At 42.7% G+C, this 15,687-nt stretch overlaps 1 protein-coding gene across 3 annotated transcripts in view; it reads right to left on the bottom strand.

Annotated features, from left to right (window-relative positions):
• Positions 1 to 7,931: 7,931 nt before the first annotated feature.
• The window catches only part of ADTRP (androgen dependent TFPI regulating protein), a 30,007-nt gene continuing 22,251 nt past the window's right edge, over positions 7,932 to 15,687 (bottom strand). For 2 of the 3 annotated variants that reach the window (XM_085051907.1, XM_085051909.1), the window contains 2 exons: positions 14,628 to 14,779; positions 7,932 to 8,823 (listed from right to left, as the gene is read on the bottom strand). In XM_085051907.1, coding sequence (XP_084908033.1) covers positions 8,780 to 8,823; positions 14,628 to 14,779 — 196 coding nt within the window. In that variant the 3' untranslated portion in view covers positions 7,932 to 8,779. The remainder of the gene's footprint in view (positions 8,824 to 14,627; positions 14,780 to 15,687) is intronic. The other variant, XM_085051908.1, reaches the window with a different exon arrangement.

Raw genomic sequence — 15,687 nt, 5'->3', positions numbered from 1 at the left:
TAGAAACATCTTCAATATGGGCAGGGGGATGTGCTGAGTGAGAGTTGAAGTGGTATCAGTGGCCTGTCCTTGGATTTTAGCAGCCTTGTCATGGAAGAAATTGTGCAGTTTCTCTTGTAGGAAGGTTGAGGAAATAGAATGGTAAAGAACAAAGTGGGAGAGCTGGAAGCAGATGGTAATACTAAGCAGTGATTATTCTGTGTTAAATGAAATTGTGAGATTTAATAAGGTACTGGGAATTTAGCAGGGCATAGTCTGGCACAAAAATGAGGGGAAAAACAGATGGAGAGGTTTGAGAACTGCATGAAAGCATGGTAAGGCATTAGGGCAGACTGAGAGTGGCACTGTAGGAAAGAACAATGCATTTCAGACTTGAATTTGCTGTAGCAACAGACCTTTCCTAAAGCTTGGGTCATTAAAAGCACCAACAAATTTTTTCCACAAGCAAATGCAAGCTGGGTGAAGAACTGCATCATTTGAGTTATCTTCTCTCCCCTTTAGCAGTTGCTGCTTGTGGGGCACACCCAGGGTGCACAGACCTGCCCCATACTGGACAATGGACAAGCCATTTTTCCTCAAAGCCACGTGGCCATCCAGGAGTCCAACATGCAGCAGGATGCTCGTGTTGCTTGGGCAGTGTTGGAGAAAGCCACTCTTCTTCCACTTCCACACCCTTCTTTTCATCTAACAGGAATACCCTAATCAGGGAAGTATGCACAGGCTGTTTAGCAAGGGGTCAAATCCATTTGGATGAAATTCCAGGGCTTCAGGGATAACAAAGGCAGGAAGAGAGGTTTTTTAGCTGGCCCACGCAGCACCTTGTTGACAGATGTGGCCTGCTGCCTCATGCTGCTCGCCCTTGGAATGCCCTCACTGCTCCTGACACAGAGGAGAACTGAAAGTTCACTGCAACTGGAGTTAAAAGAAGGGAAACACCTCAATTAATTATGCAATTATTCTGGGACCATACTGATTGCCCAAACCTAAGTCTCCTCTTAATTCTTTGGACATTTTAGGTGATTTATGGGATGGTATGTTAAGAAAAAGGGAATTCCCCTTTGCCCGTTGCCTCATTCCCATAGGAAAATCCTCCCATACAAACCCCAGTGTAAGCATGGTTTGCATTATGAGCCCAGATCTCAGATATTTTCATCCTGTATGAGGGAAATCATGCTTTATTGATTGTTCCTCAAAACATATGGGGCAACACGCAAGTAAGATATGGCATGTGGGGTTTGTTGCTGATTTTGGATAGAGTGGCTAGTTTTTAATTCCTTCAGCTACTCTTTTTCCTGCTTCACTGAAACGCCCCATCAGTTAAGCTAGGTAGGCAAATGGACCAAACCCAGGGCACAGGACTGCATCTGGCATTTGCTACAGGAATGCAAGTGTTGTAGCCTGAGAGATGTTTCTCTATCTGGCTCTGACCCTGAGATGAGGAAGGGGGAGGAACTGGAGGCCTAGTCCAAGTTAGAGCGCATTTTTTCATTTCTAACACACCATGCAGTGCTCTGATTGCCTGATAGTGACTGTATGGGAAAATTCTGTCTTATCAATTTGTTAAAAATGCCTTTCTCATTGGGGAATAGGAGACAGCGCTCACATGCACAGACAGAGAGCGTAGGAGTGCTTTGGGAGTGCTCTGATAATCAGGAAACTCCAAACCTGAGCAATTCAGCAAAACAAACCAGAATCTCCTAAAAGGCACCACTACCACTAAAAGGAAAAGCATTTTTTCTGTCAGTGTAATGACCAGATCAGCCTAATTTCTGCCATAACTGTTTTGTTTGTTGTTTTTTTTCCTTTCCCAGCTGACCACAAGAGTGCACTCATGGAATGATGTCCTGCATTGTTTCCCCTGGGTCATTTCCTTTCTCTCAGCTCTGTAAGCAGCTTGCAGCAAGTGGAGGTCGGGGGGTCGGACCTCGGCCCACGTGTGTGTTTCTCTGGACATATAGATGCTGTGTCCCCCGAGGAGGAAGTTGCTGCAGCTGTACATTGAGTGGAACATACTTCCATGATGAGTACATGGCCACGTCACCAGGGACACACACTGGGGGTACATATGAGTGGCACAGGCTTTGCCTACAGCCTGTGCTTTATGTTGGTAATGATTTTCTTCCTTATAAGGGATGGCCATACTTAAAGACAGCATATCTGAGATTCTCCCACAGTCTGGCCTTGTTGTACAGTTGGGGCTTGGAGGTTTTTTTTCTTCTCCTTTTTCCCCACAGTGTTCCTCTACTGTTCTTCTGTGACCTCCTAGCACTGCAGATAATTTTTCAAATAGCCAGTAATGGCTAAACAGAAGCCCGTTGTAGCAAGCACTTGCAACAATTTGCTAGCAATAAATATGATGTGATTAGTAAATAACTCGTAATTGAGTTGCATTATGCATTATCAGCATCCGTATTTGCCAGACTTTTTTTTTTTTTTTTTTAAATTAGCTTCCATCTGGAGTAGCTGAGGTGACTTTTTTTCACCTGCTCTGTTTTTTCTACACCTCTGGTTCAGGACTTAGGTCAAAGTTCAGCTCCGAATTTGTATCAGAATCTAGGACTGCGACTTAAGATGACTAAGTAGATCGATGACTAGAAATACAAATGTGAATGAAAACTTGACATTTTCACACCATGCACAATGTGCATGTGGATTTGACCTGTCTTGTGGGGCTTTCTTTATTGATAAATGTATTGCTGATGGAAGATGAATGATCTGGAGATGTACAACACAGACAACAACAGTATGAAGTTCCACTGGTTCAGGAGGGTGCCTCTGCTACTGATAGCAGAAAAGCGAAGCTGATCCTTCACTGGTTTTAATGAACTAGACATAGGAAATAAATTCAATCATTAGGGTGGCAATTTGAAATAACTCCATTTATTTTCTTCCCCCTCCCCTCCTTTGTGCTTTTTTGCAAAATTTTGACAAAATACAAACTTCCCATAAGCTACAGGCTGTATGTATATCTAGCTGTGGGTCTGTGAGCTCTATGATTTCCAGATATTTCTTCTCCTATGTATTTCCCCAACTGGGAGAGGTAGCCTTTTTATATTCCCTCCCAAATCCTCATTCTAAAATAAGAGCTGCATAACAGCATCATTTAAGGAGCAATTGAGCAACCACCACGATCATGAATTATATGCAAGTTGTAGTGATATGAGTACCCAAATATTTGTGTTTTCACTTCTACAACAACATGGAAACAGCTGCTTAACTAAACACTTCACTATCATTTAATAGAAACTCTTTCTCAAAATGTTTTTCTCTCTTCCATCCACTACAACTTTCTTATTTCTACTCCACCCACTTCCAATGCTCCTACAAGCTTTTCAAATTGTTCTGCTCCTTTCTGGTTTATTTGTGCTGCACACCATCCGTAAAGGCATCTCTGGAACTTTTAAGTAGTTTTACAAAGACAACAGTGGGAAGGCAGTTGCACATCATATTATTTTTGGCTAGACCCTACAGGAACAATGGCTATTGTTTGGCAGCTAGCAACAAGGAGGCTGCATTAGTGATATAAGGGTTTAGAGCCTGGGGGTTGTTCCACAAATGATTGTGAGGAATTTTGGAGTATGTGTGATTTAACAACATTTGGCAACAACTGTTTAAAAAAAAGAAAAAAATGGGGAGGAAAAGGAGGAGGAGAAAACCAAACCAAAACAAAAAAAAATGAAAAGAAGTGCAGAACATCCACAAACCTGAACCTATGGATAAAAATAACATGGTCTATTAACTTTTGGGCTTTTTTCTCTTGCACGTAATTGTTACATGTGTTGATCAAAATTTCTATTTATTCTCCCTCTTCCTGAGATTTGGACTCAATAAGGTGGTGTTGGTTAACTGTGAGACACTGCAGTTGAACACCGTGGGGATTTGCTTTTGGGCTGGGGCTGCTTTGGCCTCACAGATGTGCATGAACGCCTTTGCCAAAGCACTGCCCCCGTGCCAAAGCACTGTCCCGTGCCAAAACAGTGTCCCTGTGCCGAAACAGTGTCCCCGTGCCAAAGCACTGCCCCGTGCTTCAGGAGTAAGCACCGGTGCATCTCTGGGGATCCATCAGGCGCATCCGGCACCGAAAAATTCATTAACGCTGTTCAGAATGCTGGAGCGACATCCCGGAAAGCCATCGGTAACGTCGGATCGCCCCAGCTGCCCCTGGCGCGGCGGTGAGCTGCTTGGGGAGGAGGGGGCACTGTCCGGGTGGGAAAGGCCTTTCCCGGCGCCGAGGGCGGCACGGCGGGCCGCTGCGCTGTCGCCAGGTGGCGCTGTGGCGCCTCGGGAGCCGCGGCCGCGCTGCCGCCCTGCCGTGCTTCCCTTCCCGCCGGGAATTGCGGCGCTCGGAGCTGTCACTGCCGCGGGACCTTCGCTGGGGGGAAAGGAGGTGCCGAGGCCCGGCTCGGTTTGTGGGGCAGGGGAGGCCGGCAGCGGCAGTGGTCCCACTTCAGTGCGGAGTGCAGCGAGTACTCGGCACTGGGGAGGCCACGTGTGGGCCGCACACACTCGGCTGCCGTGTCCTTTCCTGAGCCCCTCAGTACTGCAAGGACATCGAGGGCTGTCAGGCGCTGGAACAGGCTGCCCGTGCAAGTGGTGGGATCCACCATGGAAGTGGTGGGATCACCGTCCCTGGAAGGGTTAAAAAGACGTGTGGATGTGGCATTTTGGGGCATGGCTTTGTGGTGGACTTGGCAGTGATGGGTTGATGTTTGAATTCGATGATTGTAGAGGTCTTTTCCAACCTTAAGGATTCTATGATCCAAAGCCTGGTTCTTCCCTGTTTGAGGCACACTTCCACAATTGTGCTTTTCTCTGTCCAAAGCTAGAAAACCCTGATGGAAAGACATGCTTAACCATGGAGCTCCTTTTATACACGTGTCCACATTTCCCACTTGGACACTGATGCTTGGGCACACTGACTGGGTGATTCCACACCAAAAACTTCAATTAACATCTCAAAATGAAAAGCTGTTTTATGGTGGTGTATATTGGTTTCCTTCTCCCCTCCTTAAGGAACACAGTCCATACCAACAGTGAATCCATATTGTCCTGCATACTTGGAGGAGGTAATTCTGCTTGTCTTGGGTGTAAAATAAAGCATTTGTCTCTTACATATGTGCTGTTCTCCCAGGTAGTGAGGGAAATTACCCTCTCAAAGTGAAAGGAACTTGAAGCTTTGGTTAAATGTTTTGAGAGCATTTGATAGAAAGTGACGTTTGAAACACCAATTATCATTAAATTTCATAGTTCAGAACTATTATTGGGCCACATACTAGAGTTTCAATTCAAACCTTTGTTTTTAGACACATCAGTGTTTGGAATCTAAACTGAAGTGTACTGACATCAAACATCAGGTATTTGGTTTGTTTTTCAGGAGCATATAACTCCTTGCAGGGCAGAGCCTCTGCAGACTTTAAACGGCAAAAATTCTGCTTTGGAGATATAAGATTTGTTATGAGCTCTGGCTTATTGCAGTTGTATTTGGTTTTTACCTGATGCTTCTTTCCAAATGGCTAATTCAAGGACAAACAGTTCTTAGCTATAAGCAGGAGATTTAGTTCGAGCAGTTCTTGATATTGGGGTTATTCATATGAATCCACACAGCCAATAACCTCTTTCTCAGAGGTAAGAGGTTATTATAAATAATCAGTAAGATTAAATACTAACAAAAATTATTATGAAACCCATATATGACAGCAATGATTTTTTCCCAATATTTACTGAATAACTTGCCTGGGAAGTGGGTCTTAGTGTGGCTCTCATGGTTGATTCTAAGCCTTCTCTTACCCATACCCCTGAGACTCTGGTTAATTTTGTGGCACAAAATATTTAATTATGTGCTCTGCCAAGTGAATACAAGGTCTCAAATTGAATTTCAGCGTCCCTGGGCAACTATTTTAGACACTTTGGTAGAATGTAAATGCATATTTTCTGCATGCCAGATCCTGGCTCCATACCCATCTAAGTAAATCCACAGTAGTTCCACTGAAGGCTTGGAACAATCTTAAATTATGTTGTTGAGGTCACATTGTGACCCTGAAGCTCTGGCAGAGACCCAATCCAAGAAATTTGTGTGGGAAACTGGGGAGGGAATAAATTAGCACTTGCGTATGCTTTTTGTGGGAGTAAACTGTTACAAAGGTGTGAGTTAAGATGAAAGCTCCTCATGGTGGTGGATATTGCTTTCCAGCTGTTTCTGCTGGAAAGAGCTCTGTGTCTGTGTATGAGATGGGTCCCTGTTTTCTGATGGTGCTCTGTCTCAAATAACAACCAGTTTTGCTTTTACATTGCCTGACTGTCCCCATCCCCCTCACTCCCTCCAAACAAATATTGCTTAATCTTGTAAAATGAAAGTCCAGGGGTAGGTTCTAGTTTGGGTGGGTTTTTTTTCCCCTCTGGTGAATTTAATCCTTCATTTTCTCTCTCTGCCAAATGCAAGTGGCAGGTCTAAACAGCATTAGGTAATTGTGGTTGTCATACTGCAGATTGCACTGTGGAAAAAATTAATTGCTGTTTTTTCGCCCAAGGGTTTAAGCCGCGGTCCCTTCGTCTGCCTGGGACACCATCGCTTCCCTCCCCGTTGGGGCTGCGTTCCGTGGAGCAGCATGAAAGGGCTGCTGTGCAGCTGCTCTGGGCGAGTGGGCGGGCACCTCATTCAGTAATAACAGCTAATTTATACAGCCAGGAACATCGACGGCTATAAATAAACAGTTCTGACTGACTTTGCATACTTAAAATGAAACGAGACAGAGTGATGGACTGGAAAGAGGAATCCGGTGTAAATGTTGTCAAGGCCAGATCCTTACTCAGGGTGCCACAGTAAAGTCTTCTGGAAATCACAGGGAAAGTGTTGGTTTGTGAGCAGTGACACATTTTCCTCCTTTCAGGGCTTCGTGGGCATCAGAGAAAGCAGTGAAGCAAATCCAAGGCCCCCAGCAGGTTTTTTTGGGGGGGGCAGACATTCGTTATTACTTTCCCAAAGTGCATGACTAGAATCCAGCTTCTCTCCAAAAACAATGTAGCAGAGAGAAGTGCCTCTTCTGAGCCCTTTTCAAAGAAATAAACAACCTCCCCCATGATCCTCCTCAAAGCCCTGTAGTCCAGAAGCTCAGTCACCACATCAGGTTCCAAAGGTACCCCTGGTGTGAACAGGAGCTTAGGGTGAGATCTGCTGTTCTGTTCCTCTGGTTAGAAGTGGAAAGACCTATCTCTCTGTGCTGGGGCCCAGACTTTGTTTTGAGTTTCTGACAATTAAACTCTTTGTACTGGAGTATCAGTACAAAATAAAAGAATTTAAAAAGAAACGAGGAGGAGACAAAAATACCCAACAAACCTGTACAGGGAGTCTCCATAACTTCCCTAATTCCCTTCAAGTTTTTCTTCTGTCTGTCACTCTAATATATTTCCTTTGACCAGCATCTTTCAGCTGAATTATTTCTATGTTCTGCTTTAGCTTCAAGAGAAAAGGAGGGAGGAGTGTGTTTGTGTGTGGGCATGTGTAACTGCTTACATTCCCCTTGCAAAGTTAGCTGGAGTGAGTTATCTAGATAAACTGGGAATTACTGAACGCATGCACATTCTCATTGAGTTCACTTAGTTTACAGTCCAGGCCTAGACTGTTAACTTCCCAGATTAGAATTTTTATCAGGTGCTTAACACATGAGAAGAACAATCTTATGTATACACATTATCTTTTTATTGCTCACAGGCAGCTCACAATGTGTTTCGTTTTTACTAAGCTCCAGCAGCATTTGAAAGGTGAAAATAACACCCTGGTGAACTGTGTGCACAGTAGCTCTAAGCGAGGGGTTTTGGCAATGAGGATGGAGTTAGACATTTAAGTACTGCAACTAGTTTCAAATCCACTTTGATTGCAGGAATAATAACAGAGATTTTTCTTTTTCACATTGACCATTAAGGAACACTTATGCTACTCTTGGTTTTGCATGTTTATTGGAGTTTGCAAAGCAGATCTCCAGTGTTTTGGATGTTAACAAAATGTTGAGGCTAATAACAGAAATCAACTATATTGAGGAAAATTAGTAAACATGTGAATGGAGTGTAATTATATGGCAGGCAGCTTTATGTTAAACAGTGCTTTAAATCAACATGCTTTCTGTCAAAGCAATCATACAGTCAGTATAATTAGGTTACTTTTGCTGCGAGATTAACTGAAACCAAGAAAAAGGAAGAAACTGTTGCTTTCAGATTTCCTGTTAAAATGGAGGGGAGATATTAAGTATATTAATATTACAGAAAGTTTCTCATTAGAAGAACTCGGCTTCATGGTGAACTTTCTGAGCCGACATTTCTAATTACAGTGCTTGTTAGCCCAATTTGTTATCTAGCTAGCTTGGAAGTCACAGCACTGTTAAAATTATCTCTCCTCTTAATTTTTTCCAGACTTGATGAAGGGCAATCCAAACAAGAGCTGGCTTGCATTCACAGGTCTTTTACAGAGTGGTGCCAAGCTCATGAGGGAGTGCATTTACCAGTGACAACTTTTAACCATGGACACATCCTCACGTATGTTGTGCAAGAGATGAGAAATCTGTGTAAACAGATGAACACAATTTTCTTATTCATAGCAGTTGCAGAGTTATCATGAAAGAGGCAAACATTTCATATTTTCCACCAGTTTTCCATATGTCTGATGTCATAATGGCTTCACCAGAAGCTGCAATGCATTGGAGAAAGGATTTATCACAGCTGCATTTATTTTCCTCTACTTCATGGCTTCAGCATTCATGCAGAGATCGTTTGGCTTCAAGAGGAGGATTCACTTGCCTTTCCACTTGTGGTCCAGTATTACTATGGAATCTCCTGTTTGGAGACAGAGGAGAAGATATTGGGGTGGTGGAGGGGGGGAAGGCATAACAGAGAAGTCCTTTCACAGATGAAGCATGAGGAGGATGTGAAACTGGCCCCAGCCTACCAACATCCCTGGTGAACTCTACCCATCTGGGAGTGGGAGTAAACTGCGAGTGCATATCTTGGACCAGCTGCTAATGCTAAAGTGCTGCAGAAGTCAAATGAGCCTGGGATGTCCCCAGCAAGTAACAGATTACTCAGTGACTGAGAAATTATTTGAAATCTGCCATAGGCCACACCCATTGAGAATTGTGTTTTGCCAGTGGGAGAAAGTATCTGCCACCAAATATAGTTTGTTGTACAAGTATCTGAAAAGCTTTGAAAATAAAGCTTGTCTGGAAGGGTAGCAGATGAGTAATCCCTGCACCTGGGACATCTGAAGGATCCTCCCTCACATGGTTAGTCAGGACAGCACAGGACTTACTGAAATCCCACAGCTTTCTGAAGCACCAGTTAGAGAACTGGTCGTGCTGCTGTGGGGCACCCAGTGTGGCAATAATCAACTATTTGTGGGTACCTTTTTTAACGTACTGTCTCAGCCTCTCTTCTGTTGATGATCATTCACTCACAGGAAACTCTTTTAAATGATCTTTCCTTGTCTGTAGACTTCAGAGGCTTGGAAACACTAATTGCAGTATTGTATCGGTGTGTACTGACCAAAGAGATATTTATGGGGGAGGAAAAAGAAAAAAATAAAACTACAAAGAAAAAGAGTACCCTGCTAGGTCAGGGCCAGCATGTTAACCAGCACTCGTTAATGTCTGGCCTCCACTGATGAATCTGTAAGCCCTGGTTTGCCAGAGGTTCTGATCCAGTCTGCCTCCAGTGGATCACCAGATAAACTTATCACCAAGAATAGGATGTGTGACAAATAGTGCAGGTTTCCTTTTAACAGTCAGTCATCTCCGAAGGACATAAATGTGCCATCACAAGTTTGTGGCACAACTAGGATGAATGGACAAATCAAAAGTAAATATTCATATTTAGTTTGCAAACTCTGGGATTTAAATCCTCTTAAATCTGAATCCCATTCATCATCGGCAAGATAGTGAAATTATGGATATAAACATTATTTGGCCACTGAAAGGAGTAGATAGACTCTGGACTCTTATCCTTTGTTTTTAAAGGCATGATACAACAAATCTTCCGGAAAGGAATCTCAGTTTAAAAATCCCTCCTGGATACTGTACTAACAAGGGTGGACCCTGTGTCTGGAGTAATAAGTACGTGCAGAACGTCAGCGTTTTAACATTCATACAAAAACTGCTGTTGATAAGCCTGTACCAGTACAATGGTAGCATGACTTCATACCCCACACAGTTGCCCTTTGCATCCCTTTATTTGCCATTTGGGTTTCTGCAATCTCAACAGCTGCTCAGAATAATGAGAGCATCAAGAATTCAATCTTATTATAGTATTGCCTTGTATTGCACAGATTTGTGAGCTGCCACATAGGCTGGATTTCCCAAGGCTACAGGGTATTAAGGGAGCTTGGTTTCAAAAGCACATAAATACAAAAATAAAACTCAGGGAAAATAATCAGTTGCTAAAACATGTTATATGTTTCTGGAAAATGCATTGAATACAAAAGTGCTCCAAAGAAAAAGAGGAAAAACAGGCTAGAGAGAAGATTGTTGTTTAACTTAGTTCAGCCTTAGGTAAATAGGTTTTGGCAATGTCTTCCCAGGGTACTTAAGAGCTCATAGAAGATGTGGCAGAGCACATCCATCTGTGCACTGAGTATGAGAAAGTTATTCCACGATAAGTTTTCTATTTTTCCTGAGAGCAATGGCTCTTATTCTTATTGTGCTGCCTTATCCATTGCATTATAAAATCTTTAATTTTTGTTTTGCCCCTGTCAGTGTTCCTCAGCCAGCTGCTGGCCAAAGCTTTCCCTTCTGGGGGACAGGAAGAATCCACATGGGTCTGTTGGAGCTGCTGCCCACTCTGACAGTCAGCTTCCCTTCCTCCCTGTTTCTCTCCCAAAGGACAGTTCCACAACCTGGGGATGAGCATTTCTCTGGGAGAGGTTGTGTTGCTATAAAATCTTGCAAGGGCTTTGCCAGGTGTCCCTCAGGAGGCCTTTCAATCGCTGGTGGAGCAAGTAGCTGTTGCTAGCTATAGCTCCTCTCCACCTGCATTTCAGAGTATTGAGATGAAGCAGCTGATGAATGTTATTTGGGTTTTTTTCACATGTGTTAGATGGAAGACAAATGAATGTGCTCCATCTTCAAATGCTGGCTCTAGAGAAAAGACCTCACTTAAAAGCTTGCTCTGTCTGATGTGGAGAACTTTGATCCAAATTTCTCTCAAGGATCTAGTTGTCTCAACGTGAGCAAAGCCTAAGCGAACACTTCTTTGCTTTATTTTTGAGGATTCTAGTTTGGTCAAAGAAACATGAGATCAGTTGCCTGTGTGATGTTTTCCACCCATCAGGAATGGGAGAAACTATCACACGGTTCATCTTTGGTACTCAGACCCCGCAGCCAAATTCTTGGCTGAGGTAAATTTATGGCAGTGAAAGAATCAGCTCATTGTTTCAAATTATCCTCTTTGGAGTTTCTGTATTGCTCAACATTGTCTTGTACTCTAGAAACTCTGGGATTTAAAACAAAAAGAAGTCATTACTGGTACTATTTTCTGTGCCTCTCAGGCTGTGCAGCTGGGTTGCCTTAGTTACCACCAATCCAACTGTGCAAGGGGAGGGAGAGGAGAGGCACATGAGAGATAATACATTTTTAAAGCCTCCAATACTGTATGAAACAGTTTGTCTATAAATAATAAAATGAATTTAGGGTCTGGCATCCTGAAAAGGAAAAAAAAGGTTATATTACTCTACAGCCTGGATTTTCCAGCTCTCAGAAATGATACTGCATCATTTCAGTCAAGCACAGGATGTAGATTTAACACTTACTTGCTTGAAGCTGAAAGCTGCTATCTGTAGACTTCAGAATAAGTTAGAACTAAATATACCTTTAAGTGTGAGAAAGAGTAAATATTTATGTGCCTGGTTTTAGGAAAAACAGTAATGGCCTGGAGTTGTAAGGGAGTGTGGAAGAGCCCGTATGAAGCATGGCGTGCTGTGGAACAAGCTTCATTTGCAGCCTGCTCTCTGCCACAGGACGTAAGTCCAGAAGGAAGCCAGGCTTGCTACTCTGGTGGAGCTATTTGTTAGTTGCTTCTTGCACCTTTGAATAAACATATCTGGGCAGCCGTTCTTCATTTGAGTGGGAAAGAAATAAAAAGAAGCAACAGCTCTGGATTTTTTCCTTTGGGGAGAATCATGGTGCCAGCAGCCCAGTCAGAGAGCTCTGCCTTGTCAGATCCCACCAGCATTAGGTCTAATTGTTTGGTGGCTTCAGGTGTTGCTGGAGAAGGTGTTTTCAGATGTGCCTTTAGGAACCTAGTAGATAACAGCATTATTCTGTAACCCAAACTGCCTTTGGGGAATGAGGAGGAAGCACAAGAGAGATCAAAAGTGCCCTTCTGTGTATTTTTTCTTTTAGGGAGAAGGAGGAGGTGGGCATGAGGGAGAGTCTGGAAAGATGAAGAGATCTGTCCTCTACCACCACTGATAGTTTTTCTTTGTGTGGGGGATTGGTTTTTGTTTTCTTTTGTTTTGTTTTCTGCAGGATCATTTTAACGGCATCCTCTGCCTTGTTGTGATGGGAAGGAGAGACAGGAAAGGGTAGGATGAAAAAAGTACATGGAGCCATTTTTACTGTGTGAACAAAGGTACATTGGAATCATGTCTTCATTCAGTTTGCAGCTCTTTTTTCTCTGGCAATGCTGAACCAAAGATTTGTCTCAGTCAGGAATATATTAAGACTCTGGCACACTGTAATTTGGAATAGCTTCCCTGTGGCTGTGTTTCAAGCTTATTGGGACTTTGTTATTGATACCAGCTTAAGGAAGTCCTATTCTCCTCTTGGGTGGACACAGCCGGGAAATGGATCAGGAAAAACACTTGACAACAACATGGGGAACTACAGCTCAAGGGGAGTGCCTTGCACACGGATGAAGACACCGTGTAATTCTTAAGGCCAGGATTTTGTGGCTCCTTTGAAAAATACCAAGTATGCATGGAGAGGCAGACCCACCATGCAGAGGAGGCTTCCAGGGACCGCAAGAGCACACCAGATATCAATGGAGAATATTGTGTATTGTTTATGTATATTCTCTGGCATTACATTCATGTTACCACAACTGGGGGTGCTTTTCAGCCTCTCTGTGTGCACTGGGAAGTTGAGTGCTTGCCCCAGTTTCTTTAGTCAGCTGTTGAATATGCATCTAATTTTTGCCATTACTTTGATCTCTGCTTGACACAACCTTTTGTCCAATGAGTTAACACTTTGAAGATCACATTATTTTAATTCTAATTATCTCTTACTTACACAGCAGGCGTACTCTAGGCCTGAAATTATGAATATGTACTCTGTGATGAAAAAAAACTGATACCCAGATGTATCAGATATTTCATATAAAGACTTATGCCATCATGTAGTGATGATGTGGTCTTTGATTAGTAATAGTTACTATTTATGTGATGCCTCTTAAACCAGAGCTAGTGCAGAAAGGCTGCAGTTCTGTTTTCATTTACTAGCAATCCTCATCTCATATTATGTTTATGCAGAATAGAATGCAGCCAAAATCTCCAAACATGGACAAGCAGAACAAGCATCTTGTTTGCAAAGGTATCAAGCGGTGAAGTTGGTTATTCAGCACATTTGAAAGTCAATCTGCTGCTTTTAGGTAGCTGAGTACGGATGGTGAGAGACTAGCTACAGACACTCTACTTTGGCTTGACAAGCATGTGAGACTTCACAAAATGGATCAGGCATCAAATGTTCCCTGAGAACAGAGGGAGGTTGTCTTATTTATTTTCAGAGGTGTTTTTGCAGTGTTTTTTCTTTCATCAGAAAGCTAGTTTAAGAAATTGCACATGTTCACACATTTGTCCTAAATAAAATACACACATTTTCCTGACAGAAACACTTTCATCCTCAAAAACTTAATCTTGAATGAAAAAGGAAAGAGGAAACCAGAAGGAATAATAATGACTATAACAATAATTGTAATAATAGTAATAATATCCCATGCTGAACCCCCAAAAGTACTTTCTCAGTTTCCGCTTTCTTGCACTTGTTAAATATGCTCTGCTAAACTACTTTTTTTCACCCCGACTCTCAATTTGTCCAAGAAAGCTGCCTTTAATTTTTTTTAGATCCTTACTGGTTACACCACTACCAAAGCAGAAGGGAGAAATTCTCAACAGTTTCTAAAATTTTCCGAAGTGCAGTTTTAGTCATGGAGCTGCTGCCACAATGCTTTTCGTGGGATACAGCAATGCATTCCTGTAAATTTTCAGTAAACACTGCTATTCCCATGTCTGAGAAACAACATGTGATGCAGGTGTAAGAATTTTAGCCTGAGATGTGGTTTCTCTGGACCCTTCTTTGAGCAGGAATTCAATCCAGTGATTATGCTGGTAAGAGGTGCTCCTTGAGCCACATTAGAGAAAGGTGGCCCAACATTTGTCTGGTAGGGTTGGGCTCCTTGCTCCAATTTGTTCTGTATTCATTAGCACTTGGTTAGGACCTGACAATCGCTATCCGTAATCCAAATGCCAATATCCCAACACCTTCCCCAGTGTACTCGTGGCCCCTTCCTCTCCCAGCCAACCTGGGCAATCACAGAAATTCATTTTAGGGTTTTTTTTCATATGCATAGAAGTAATGAACAAAACTTGGACTGACCCCATATCATGCGGTTGAGGAACTCTCCAAAGTTGTAGAAGGAGACGATGACGGCAAGGCTACCAGCAAAAAAGGCTGCTAGCCCAGGAGGGCTGAACAAAGCAAAGAGAGGATATACCCACTCTCCTGTCACAGAGTAAATCCATAGGACCCTAGGCAAGGAAGGAGAGAAATTACCTTTGGTTAGGATCGTTCAGTTAGAAGAACCACTTCATGATTTCCAACTCCTGAAGGGCTGAGTTATCAAAACAGACTTGATACAGAGAAAATTAGCTCGGCTGTCAGTACATCTCCTCGGCACTTGGGCTATTTGCCGTGAAGCACACTCAAGCCACTGCTAAATTAGATCAGTTTCAGCGCAGGTTGAAATGCACACAATATTCTGCTGTCACCCTGGTGGCATTGGCTATTAACAGCAGTAAAAGCTCAGCGAAATAGCAAAATATTCAGCTACAGGGATGTGCACTTGGCTATGCTAAGTGAAGCTTATTCAAATAAGCTCTCACATATGTTTGCTCTTTAGTTACAACAGCTTTTCAGCCCCTACCCAGATCCCTAGAGTCTATGGAGACTCAGAGCTGTTCCTCTCTGTCTCAATCCTTCTGCTCTTGACCACTGTTTTGAGGAGAAAGTTTTCAGGAGGCAAGAGGACAAGGGGAATTCTCCAGCACCTTTTCTAAGAGGAGGAAGAGAAGAGGAAGGGGTAGGTGGGAAACAGATGTGGCTGCTTCACCCTGTTTGTTTTTCCATCACCCTTTTGTGCTGGAACTTTGTTTACAAAGCATGGTTTGGAAAAGAAGGAAAAGGAAGAGGATTAATATTCCTGCTTTATAGAGTTTCTTTTCTTCTAATTGGGCCCTCTCTTCCTGCCTTTTTAATTCTCTCAGAAAATAACCTGCAGTGCCTGTTAGTTCACTGGTAATATGTTAATTGTTTATGGCTCATAAGAGGGGTTGATAGAAAATGCCTGAACTTTAGGAATATATAAATGATCTTTATATATTAAGTATAGGAAAATTACCTATTTTTGGTGAATAAAATTATTTATATTTGTATTGAA

Source organism: Lichenostomus cassidix, chromosome 2, assembly GCF_008360975.1.
Source record: "Lichenostomus cassidix isolate B80296 chromosome 2, HeHo_3.0, whole genome shotgun sequence".
In the NCBI taxonomy this organism is placed as follows: Eukaryota; Metazoa; Chordata; class Aves; order Passeriformes; family Meliphagidae; genus Lichenostomus; species Lichenostomus cassidix.
This window is presented reverse-complemented; position numbering and strand designations above follow the sequence as displayed.